At 54.9% G+C, this 11,478-nt stretch overlaps 1 protein-coding gene across 1 annotated transcript; it reads left to right on the forward strand.

Moving 5' to 3' along the window:
- Positions 1–616: 616 nt before the first annotated feature.
- RHOG (ras homolog family member G) lies at positions 617–11,405 on the forward strand. Its single transcript, XM_032427356.1, has 2 exons — positions 617–698; positions 10,050–11,405. Exon 2 carries the CDS (start codon positions 10,119–10,121, stop codon positions 10,692–10,694), a length of 576 nt encoding a protein of 191 aa, XP_032283247.1. The 5' UTR covers positions 617–698; positions 10,050–10,118; the 3' UTR covers positions 10,695–11,405.
- Positions 11,406–11,478: the final 73 nt, after the last annotated feature.

An 11,478-nucleotide genomic window follows, 5' to 3' on the forward strand; every position in this document is an offset into this window, starting at 1 on the left:
CGGTTGCGGAACGACGACACGACATCCTGTTTTTGGGGCCCGCGGCTCCGCCGGCGCCTCTGCTGATCTTGTCTTTCCCCGGGTGCTGACGCCAGCTCCCCTTCCCCCAGTCTCCGCACCCTCCCCAGGGGTCTGGGGCCTTCCCACTGCTGAATCACCACCACTCCGCACTCCCCTGGGGCTCGGGGCAGGGGTGGGGACTGCCCCAGTCGGACCCACTCTGGCCAACCCCCAGCCTTGGCCAGCGCTCGATCCCTGGGCTTGCTGGAGGCACCCAGCCTTGGGGCGCCTGTTCTCAGCATCTTCCCGCGGGGGTTGGTGGGGGCGAGATACGGGGAGGGGGACAAAAGCCTAGCGCCCAGGCTAGGGCCTCTACTGGGGTTGGGGTGGCAAGGAGAAGACGAGGAGAACTGACCTTAGGAGGCCTGACTTAAGGGCCTCGGAGGCAGAGGGCTGGGGTAAGGGAGCCCAAGTCCCCGCCCGGGGCTGGGCAGGCGGGAGGGGTGGGGAGCGGAGACCCGGGCGGGGGGCCCAGGCCCCTCGCACTTCCTGGTCGGGCCCCGCCCCGACCCGCCCCCGCGCCCCGCCCCGGCCGGCCCGCCCCCCCCCACTTCCTCCGGCCTCCCGCTCTCACTTCCTTCTCGAGCTCCGAGCCGCTGCCGCCGCCCCCAGCTCCCCCGCGGCGGGGAGGGCACCAGGTGAGGCCCGACGCCTGCCGGCGGACTGGGGGTCCGGGGGAGGGGAGCCCGGCCGGCGGGGACTGCGCGCCGGCGCGGGCCGGGGAAGTTTGCTTGCGGGAGGCCGCGGGCGGGAGCTTCTCTGCTCAGGGCAAGTTGGGCGGGCGCGGCCGGGCGGGCGGGGCGGGGAGCCGGCCACTGCGAGCCGGCGGCAGTTCTGGGAGGGTGGGTTTCTGTACCGAGGGAGGGAGCCGCGAGGGACCGCTGAGGTGGGAGGGTCTCCCGCTCCGAGAGAAAAGTCTCCGAAGTGGAAGAGCTCAGAGTGGGGAGATGGGACTCAGGGGTGGGGTGACCTCAGAAGTTGGGGGGGTTCCGAAGTGTGTGAAGGAAGGGGGCCCTCTGGGCTGGAAAAAGCGCTCTCCCTTCACTCCGGCAGTTGTGACATTTGGGAGGTTGGAGGTGGACGGTGTCTGTGGCCTGGGAAGCCCTAGACTGCAGAAAAAGAGCTCCCTCCCTGGAAGGTCGGTGCCAATCCGGACCCACATTCGCAGGCTGCAGTCCAAGGTCCTGTGCACTCAGAGGAGGGCAGGGAGGGGGGAGCCCCGCCAGCCCCAATCCCGCTCTCTGTATGCCTGTTTTTCTCACGCCCAACCTCTTCATCCCTGGAATGAAGCAACAGGTATTTAGTTAGCAAACATCTCTGTGCCTAGCTGACCGGAGCCTGGCCTTGCTCTTTTGGGGGTAAACTGAGGAAGGAGAGGACCTGGTCTTGTCCCGTGACTAGAGATGGAATGACTCTCATTCAGAGATAGTGGTGGTCCCTGACAAGATGGCATCACTGAGAGCAGGACTATTTTGAGGAGATAGAAAAGAGCTTCTGGGAGGCAGCAGGGGCTCTGGCCTTGGGAAATGATTGGGAGCATCTCCTATTCCCCCCTCCCCACCCCATCGTTAGTCCCTGAATTCTAATTTCTCTTCCTCCATTCCTTCTTCAGACCCTATCCACAAACTCTCCATCACCCTCTTCTTGCATCCTCTGAGTCTTTCACCCAAATACGGTCATGCCTAGGCCCTGTCTTGTCACCTGCCCTGCCCCTCTGTCTACCTCTGTTCCCTGCATTCCCCCCCCAGCTTCTCGCTCCCAAACACATATCCACTCTCTTGCTTCTTCCACCTTCCCTCGCTCCTCTCGATCTCTTTCTCTGTCTCCTTCCCTTTCAGCCATTTATCTCCAGCTTTGGGGTCCAGATCTTTGGTGAGTTTGAGAGCCTTTTCAAATCTCCCTACCTCAGAGAGACAGGCTACAACCTCCCAGTGATAAGAGATGATTAAAGAGCTGAAAACCTTTCTCTATGTGTATTTGCATGGTATTGTCCATGTGTCTATATCCTTATCTCTTGGAGACAAAATAACGGCCCTCAGCCTTGAGAGGGCCCAGAGCAGGGGAAGCCAGCCAAATGATGGGAACCTGCAGTGGGTGAGGTTGTGGTTAGGCAGGAGGAAGCAGTCTGTAGCAGTCAGGGTAGAGCGACACAGGAATAAGACTGGTGAGAGAGGCCATGGGAAATCAAAATCACCCAAACCGTTGGATGCTTAACCAAGAGGCCAGGTCTGAAGGCTGGGGGAGAGCCTGAAGGCCCCTGACTCCAGTGCTTACTGGTTCCAACGCCACCTGTTAGGGAGAATGGGACCAGGTCAGCTAGGTGTGGTGGAAGGAAAGGGAGAGGGCAAAGGCAGGATTCTGGAGGGAAGACTATATCGCTGGTCTAACTTAGGTCTTAACTGTTTAGTTCCAGTTCAGGAAAGGAGGAGGGGTGTGAGGCGAAGGTGTCTGCTCCCTCTTCCCTGCTTCCCGACAGGACCTGCCCAGGCTGGGAACCCACGTGCCCTGGGCTGCATCACGGCCTTGTTGACCAGGAAGCCCCCTGCTGACCCCTCTGCCTCCAGGCATCATTAATATTCCCCCTCTCATCCAGGAGCCTAACTCCCTCTGTTTCAGGAATTTCTCTCTGGAGTTTAACTTCAGTCCAGCCTGGCCTGGCTCTATAAGCTCCTGTCCCCGTTCTAAAGCTCCTTCCTCAAGTCTTTGGGAAGCACACTGAGAGATCCTGCCTCTCCACCTCCTCAAGGCTACTGTAGTCATTTCTCTCCATTAGAAAAAAAAAAAAGAGAAGTGGAGGGAAACTTTTTTGGGATTCCCAAGCACAACTAGATTTAAGAGCTAATCCGGTTCCTCATTCTATCCTTCCCCCGTCACAGTTGTCCTTCTCCCATGAATTGTCCCTTCTTCCACCCACCCGTATCTCCAACTGTCATTCTGGGAGGTATAGGGGGTTCTACTCCAGGAGGAAATTCTGGAACCTGCAAAAAATTCCAGCTCAGAGAAGGATGTGCATGCAAGACGCTTTTTCAGTATCATGGCTCATTAAAAAACCATCCAGGAGTTCTGACTCCCTACCTGCTAAACTAGTACTTATTTTAGGAAGAAATGGCTGATGTGAGATTGTCACAGATCCTGGTTGGGAATCTAGGATATGGAGAGTTGTTTCTGGCCAAATGTGTTAGGTCGGATGAGGTGGCTGATGTGAGCTTTTAGGAGGTCATAGCAGGAAGATACCAGAAGTTGTCGCTGTAATGAGACAGCTGGGAAGAAGGGCCTGGGCCCAGAATGAAGACCTCTCCCTCCATATACAGTATAGACCCATTAGTGGTGAGGCTTGTAGGGGTCTGTGAGGAGGGAAACCAAAGACAAAGCCTGGGCCACCTCCCCAGAGCAGATTGGTTTTCCTGTCTAGGGTCTAGCTTCCTCTTTTGTCCTCATGTCATGGGCGGAGGACATCTCCCCAGGAGCTAGAGCTTACAGGAGGAGCTCCTCAGTTGCGGCCGGTGAGGGTGGCTGTCTGCCCAGTAATGTCAGTTCTAGATCATGGCTAGCCTAGTGTTGGCTAGACATGAGAGCCAGGGAACTTGGAAGCAAAAAGGGTTCAGGCATCAACCTGATCCCTTTGGCCCATTTCCTGAAGGAATAAAACCATTGTTGGGTCATCCTAAATGAGGCCAGAAACATGGGCCCATTCCCAGGCCAGAGTAACAGTCTTCACCTTTTCCTTTGTGGAAGTGACATCAGGCTGGAGGTTAGGAGCCCCAGGTCCTTGTCCTGGATTTGCTCCCAAATCTGTATAAGCTTGGTCAACTTTGTCTCTTGTCGCTGACTTCCAACATTAGGGAGTTGCCTGTTAATACCCCCAGTGAACATAGAGAATACTGGGAGCTCTAACTCCCCTTCCCCTAAGAAGCTCCTTATAGCAGTACCCCCCACTCTGGGCCCTGCTGTCTCATGTCAGCCTTGATCTGACAGGCCTCAGTAGTCTCTGCGTATCTGTCCAGGGATGGGACCAGTGGCTCCTTTCCCCCAAAGCACAAGGATTCTTACAGGTTGAGAGAAGAGAATTAGGCAGAGTATTGGGGATTATCCCTTGGGGGGGCAGCAATATGGGGGAGTACCCTCTGCCCTGTTCCAGCTCTGCCCCACTGACAGTGGAAAATTGGTGCCGGAGTTTCCTCCCTGATGTATTTTTCCCTTGTGGAAACCCCCTCAGAGCTGGGGCGGGGCTGAAGGGATAGGGCGGCCCTGGGTCTCTCTGTGGGTATTTTCAGGTGGGGGAGGCGGGATTGGGAGGATGGCATTTCTGTACAGCATCGTGTGAAATGAGCAAAGGCAAAGGAAGTGCCACTTCACAGGCCTTTCATGGGGCCCGGGGACTGCTGAGCTGCTGTTAGGCGGGGAGGAGGAAGGGAGGAGGAAGCAAGTGTTGGAACCTTCCTCTGTGCTGCCTGGTGGGGGAGGGGCAGCCTCCTTAGCTCCCCCAGCCAGAGCTGCCCTGGCCCTGGGGCTCACCCTTTGTGGAGCACCCAAGGTCCTGGGATGGTGAGAGAAGGAAGGGACTGGGACTTTAGTGAAAGGGTCCCAGCACCCCCAGTGCCTTCCCAGCTACACCTGTCCTCCTTCCAGTCCCTACCAGGTGGAGTCAACTCTCTTTGCCTCTTACCCTACCTGCTGCAGTGCAGGATCCTCTGCAGGGGGTGAAGGGTGGAGAATAGCAAGAAGTGGAGAGTTCTTCAGCATACTTTTTTTTTTTTAAGGCTGGGAACTAGGCTGTCTTGGGTTCTGTCCCTGCTGATGGGGAGAAGGGGAAGAATGAGAGAGACTCAGCCCTTGGCCTGGTCCCAGCCCCACACTGACCTCATGTCTCCCCCAGCTTCCTCCTCCTAGCCCAGCTGCAGCCAGCTGCAGCCCCTTTGAGCCTTTTCATATCACCTCTCCACCTCTCCTTCAAAACAAACAGACTTGCAGAGCTTCTGAAGCCATTTCCAATACAAACCCTGACCCTCACCCCATCCTTGACCAACGGTCTTCTGATGTTACCAGTTCTTAGCCTTATCAGGATGACTTTTCCTACCCATCTTTCTCATCACCTCTGGGCTAGCTATGCCTGCATTCCCCTCCTCTCACCCTTCCATCTGAGGACAGGACAATCTAGCCTGTGTGTTCATTACTCTAAATTGTACTCCACAGAGGAAGGAGGAAGTTGGTTACCCTTGTCTTAGGTCTCCTGGGCATGGAGGCTCTTCCTTGTTCCCAGAATCAAAGTCTGGATTAATAGGGGAGGAGATGTGTGTCAGTCTGCAGCTTTTGCCCAGCCCTCTGCTGGGCTTCTGGAAGTAAGCGGGACAGACTTCCCTCCTCATGAGGCATCCAGTTCAGTGCAGTGAATAAATAGTTCAGACAGTGCTGGGGAAGGTAGGGCAGGAGAGGGGGTTGCTTTGGTGTCCTAGAGAAGCTGGGGAACAGAACTGGACCCTGCAGGACTGGGAGGCTCTGAGGCGAGGAAACAGAATTCTAGGAAGAGGAACTCCCATGTGCAAAGACCCGAGGGATGGATTGAGTCCATTCAGTTATTTACTGACAGCCACTGTGTGCTGTGCTCAGCCTAGGGAGATAGATCTGCGAGGACCTTGCCCTCTAGACCCTCCCAGTCTAGTGACAAGAGATAAGGTTCAGGTCAGCCTCCATGTGATGCAAGTTAGAACGTACCTGTGAGGGAAACTGAGACCAGACCTGGGATAGGATAAGTCATTTGGATTTGGGTGATTTACAGAAACTTTCCTGGAGGAAGTGGCAAGAGTGCCTGGCTCTGCAGGCCCAAGGTTAGGGGTACACACAGGAGTAAGGACGGGTTGGAGGATGGAAATGGGGAAGAAATGCTGGATTCCCATAGGGACAGGAAACATTGCTGCTTGATGTGTTTTGGGGAAGAGAATGTGGAGGCTGTGTGTAGAGGATCAGGGTGGTGTGGCCAGAGCTCAGGAACAGAATGCCCACAGACAGATTGTAGTTCGAATGAGTTTCAGGTAGGGCTGTAGAAGGGGAGCCCCGTGCCAGGGAGGCAGGTTAGAAGGCTGCAGTAAGTTCCCATTGCCCCCACACTCCCCCATTTCTTACAGCCCATTCCTCCCCTCCCCCACTCCCAGTTGGGACACTTCCCCTGCTCTAACGGCCACCAAGATCTGGCAATCAGGCAATCTGCTGCTTCCTTTCCCTCCCCCATTCTGGGCCTGCCTGGGCCCCACCCCAAGACCAGGTCCCACAGGGTGCAAGCTGGGCTCCAGAAACCACACTCAGACATTAGCCCCACATGAGTTGTGCTCCTTGTGGGAGCCACGTCAAGCTGGTAGTGTCCCTTATGTGGCACAGGTTAGACCTCACCTTCTAGCACGTGCCCTCCTTAAAGGAGCTGTGGGAACTTAATTGACCCGGCTCAGGCCGTAGGATTTCAGAGAAAAGAGTTGTCCTGGGAGAGAGGATAAAAGTCTGAGCTAGACCTGAGTGGGGAGAATTGGGCTGATGCCGCCACTCAGACACCTGCATACTCAGTGCTTTCTGCCTCTTGGGATGAAAGGCATTGCTTTTGGAACCTCTCGTGTGCACAGCACTTCCCAGTTTACAAAGTGCACTCATTCCCATGCTCAGGGATCCTCACTGCTGCCCTTTGAGGCAGGGAGGGCAAGTGTTACCATTCCTGTTGTACAGATGAAGAAACAGAGGCTCCAGGGAGGGAAGTGACTTACTTGCTTGTGGTCTCTAAGACAGCTGGTCGGGGGGGGGGGGGGGGGGGGACTTGGAGGCTGTGTGACACCTTGAGGAAAACATGGGATTTTGGATCACAAAACCGGGGTTTATGTCCTGACTTCCAGACTGACTGTGTGATGTTGGGTTACTTTAACTGCCCTGAGTTTGCTTGCTAATCAGTAAATTAGGAATATTACCAGTAGGTAGTCATAAGGATCAAGTCACAACATCACATGACCTAGGAAAGGTTGTACCTTGTGAGGGTTTTTGATCAAGGGGCAGAGTCAGCAGGTGAGCCCCAGAGGTCAGATTCAGGTATCTAGTGCTCCTGGCTCAATCTACACTGCTGCTGCTTTGCCCTGTTTCTGGACACTACCTCACTCATGATCCTTTTCCGGTGTCAGTCCCTATTCCCTTGCCAGCCCGGAAGCTACCCCGTCCCTCCCAGCTTCTTTGAGGGCCGATTTACTGATTGCTGGTTGATAACCCCTCCCTAGAGAGCTGCCTGGAGCCTGCTATACTTCCAGCCTCTTGGGCCTTGTGACTGCTGGCCAGAGAGTTCCCTCCTCGCCTTCCTGCCAGGGCCAGCCCAGGGTTGGGCTTGCAGGGGAAGAGTTCCCACTCACACTGCCATACCCACTCCCCTGCTCTGTGTGGAACTGAAGATTTACAAGTCCAGGAGTCCTCTCAAAATGCCGGTGTCTCCCAGATAATCCTGTGGACACAAGCAATGGCTCTTTTCCCCCACCCCCAAAAAACTGGTTGCTCCTTTCCCAGGGAAGGAGTCACAGAATCCTGAGAATGAATGTGCTCCAACTTGCCCCAGTGTGCCCAGGCCTTATGCATTTCCTGACTCCGCCCTCCCACCCCAACCTGGGGGCCTTTCCTGCCCCCATCATCCTATCCCCTGCTCCCAGGGCTTTTGATGTCTCATTTCATCTACCTAGTGCCGTTGTCACAGGCATTTTTCTCCCCATTTCATGGATCGGGAAACTGAGGCCCAGAGAGGATAAGTGCCTCATGCTTGGTTGCAGTGAATCAGCAGCAGAGCAGAGCTGGGGCAAAGACTTAGGTTAGGTCTCTTGACTTCCAGTCTGAGGTTCCCTCCACTGCCCTAGGGGACCCTTATTTCCTTCCCAGCCTGTTCCCAAGGTTCTCTATCTTCTTTCCTGAGATTGAACATATACTTATTCATGCAAATAAGATGGAAATATTTTTAATGCCCAGAGAGGCAACCTTAAGAGAGTGAAACCATTTCACTCCAAGCTGGTCCCAGAGGAAGTGGGGACCTGGGAGGGAGCTGGGGCCATCCCTGGGTCCTGTGCAAATCCCAAACCCCCAGAATTCTGTTTCTGTTTCCAATGGGGGATTCCTCCCCCCTCCCTCCGTTTGATTTTTGAGGCTTCTGAACCAATGATTGAAAGGTCCAACTGTGGGGGGGCGGGTATGGGGTTCTCAGACGAGGGTATAGTTTGTATAAAGTGAAATGGGGAAAATGGGCCAGCAGTGATGGTGCTTGGGTGGAACAAGGGACGCTTAGAGATCCCATGTGTCTAAAACAGGGCTGTCTCCTCCCACGGAGTAGGGACCTGATTGTGGGAGAGAGTCAGGGAAAGGAAGTCACATACTGGCCAGAAAAAGTCCCCCATGGCTGAGAGGAAGTAGCCAAGGAGAGGAGGAATCTTGCCACAGCAGTATAAATAATCACAGGGTTTCCGGAAGCTCTGCTCTGTTCCAGAACTCAGAAGAGCAGTTCCTCACCCCACAGCGCTGTGAACTGCAGAGGGGATCAGGGTGATGGCTGGAGCTGGGACTTCTCTTATACTTACCCCACTAATAATTACAGCAGCCTATTTATTTGGCACTTCCTGTGTGCCACACCTCATGCCAAACACTTTCTTCATGTTTGCTCATTTCATACTCTTGGCAATTCTAACACAATAGACAAGATTATTCCCATTTTACAGATGAGAAACTTGAGACTCAGGAAACTTAAATATGTTGCCCAAGATCAAACATAACTGGTTGGTGGAACTAGGATTAGAATCCCTGGCCAGTCTGACTTCAGCATGGATTCTCAGTGATGGTGCTTTAATGGCACTATGTTCTCTATCCAAGAGTCTGGAAGCTTCCGAAATTTTTCAGAGGCACATGGATGTGAAAGGATGGAACGTGAAGGGGCAAATCAAATGTTTGTTTTCCTCTTCTGCCCATCCCTCTTGGCTGGGCTTGGAGGATCTACCCTACCCCACCAAGGACTTTGAGAGAAGATGCTAATGTCTGGGAGCCATAGCCTTTGCCTCGCTCATCATTATATACCAGACTCCAGACCAAATCCCAGCCCTGGCTCAATCTCCAGTATTCTCCTGCACTGAGTTGTGAGATAGGGTTTACTGTGCTTACAAGAGTTATGAGGTCAGCTCTCCCGCCTTCTCCCCATCCCTCAAGCACCCTGGATTGAGATAGGGCAGCTATCTAGAGAATTTTGCTCCTTAGCAGGTTTCTCTTTGTGCCTTTTGGTTTGTACTTAGTAGCCAAGAGGTCAGGTTTGGAGTTAAAACATCAGTGCACTGGGCAGGGTGGGCCCTGAGTTGGTAGAAGCCCTACCATGGTTACATCTCAGAGTGACCTGGGACAGCTGCTGTGCGCCAGAACCTGTCTCCAGGCTACTCAGTGGGAGGGGTCCCTATCTGGTAGAGGATCTGGTAGACCCCCTACTTACATACCTTACTTTTTGTGTCTGTACTGCCTGGAGGGAAAAAGAAAGTAGCTAATACTTACCGAATACTTATTATGACCCAAGGTACTGTTCTAAATGCCTTGGATGTGTTAATTTACATAATCCTTACAACAGCCCAGTGAGGTAGGGAGCATTTTACTCTCATTATTACAGATAAGAATACTGAGGCATACAAAGGTTAAGTAATTTGTCCGGGGTCACCCAGGTAGGAAATAGAAGAACCAGGATTTGACCTTATTCAGTCTGGTACCAGCACTTGTTTGCCTCACATAACACATTACACGTTATACTGCCGTCCTCCCTACACCTGAGCATCTTGGCTTGGTCTCAGGGCCTCTCTCTCATCATTTGTCTCGCTGTCTCGGAGATCTGTCTTCATGGGATTGCAGGATGGTGTCAGGTTAAGAGAACAGGAGCTGGTTTCCCCCCGTGTGCTCCCATTCTTTCTCCCCAGCAGGTAGAGGCCTCCCTAACCATGCGTGTCCCTTCGATCTGTCCACAGGTCACTGCATCCGGAGGGGCCCAGACGGGGAAGGAGGCCTTTGCCTCCACTGCCGCAGCTGCACTCACGATGCAGAGCATCAAGTGTGTGGTAGTGGGCGACGGGGCCGTGGGCAAGACGTGCCTGCTCATCTGCTACACAACCAACGCCTTCCCCAAGGAGTACATCCCCACAGTGTTCGACAATTACAGCGCGCAGAGCGCAGTGGATGGGCGCACCGTGAACCTGAACCTGTGGGACACAGCGGGCCAGGAGGAGTACGACCGACTGCGCACGCTCTCCTACCCTCAGACCAACGTCTTTGTCATCTGCTTCTCCATTGCCAGCCCGCCCTCCTACGAGAATGTGCGGCACAAGTGGCATCCGGAGGTGTGCCACCACTGCCCCGACGTGCCCATCCTCCTGGTGGGCACCAAGAAGGACCTGAGAGCCCAGCCTGACACCCTGCGGCGCCTTAAGGAGCAGGGCCAGGCCCCCATCACACCGCAGCAGGGCCAGGCCCTGGCCAAGCAGATCCACGCTGTGCGCTACCTCGAGTGCTCGGCCCTACAGCAGGACGGCGTCAAGGAAGTGTTCGCTGAGGCTGTCCGGGCTGTGCTCAACCCCACGCCCGTCAAGCGTGGGCGGTCCTGTGTCCTCTTGTGACCCTGGCACTCGGCTTGGAGGCTGCCCCTGCCCCCCCACCAGTTGTGCCTTGGCGCCTTGTCTGCCCCCAGCTGTGCCTTAAGGACTAACTCTGGCACCCCTTGCCAGGGGGCTCCCTGAATGCCCTTTTCTCTGAATGCCTAGTTCTCCTTAATGAGGCCCACAGGGAAAGGGGCTTTGGGCTCTGCCCTGCTCTGCTTGGGAACACCAGGTATTCCTGAGAGCTCCCCCAGGCCAAGGTTGGACCCCTCCCCAAGAAGCCAACCCAAGTGCCCCTCCCCCATCGCCCCTACTGACCAGTTGATCCAGCTTCCCACACAGATGTTGCTGCCTGTTGTGGTGCCTTCTCTCAGGTTAGGAGCTCTCAGCTGTCCCTAACCTCTCCCTCGCTGCTCTTTGAATTGCTTCCCCCTCAAGATGCTCTCTCCCTTCCCCAAAGGAGGAGCCACAGAATCCTGAGAAGATGAATGTGCCCTAACCTACCCCCATGTGCCCAGGCCTTATGCATCTGCTGACTGACTCAGCCCCCTCTTCCCCAGGCTCCTGGGGGCCTTTCCTACCCCCATCAGTATCAATAAAACCTCCTGTCTCCAGTAGCCCTGGCTCCTCCCTGTGTACTAGGCATTGGGGGTTGGGCAGGGGATGGGCATGGGCTAGGGCTCCCCAGAGACTGGGAGCCTTTTGTTTCCTGTAAAAGGAGACAGGAGACAATAGGCTTCATTGTGGTCCCCCTACCCCCCAATTTCCCTAACAAAGCTCTGGGCTCCCTTGGAGGGGCCAGTCT

The sequence above is a fragment of the Phoca vitulina genome, unplaced genomic scaffold (genome assembly GCF_004348235.1).
Source record: "Phoca vitulina isolate PV1807 unplaced genomic scaffold, GSC_HSeal_1.0 scaffold36, whole genome shotgun sequence".
NCBI lineage: Eukaryota > Metazoa > Chordata > Mammalia > Carnivora > Phocidae > Phoca > Phoca vitulina.

Coding starts and splice junctions, on each gene's coding strand:
- RHOG (XM_032427356.1), top strand. CDS start 10,119: ATGCAGAGCATCAAGTGTGTGGTAGTGGGCGACGGGGCCGTGGGCAAG.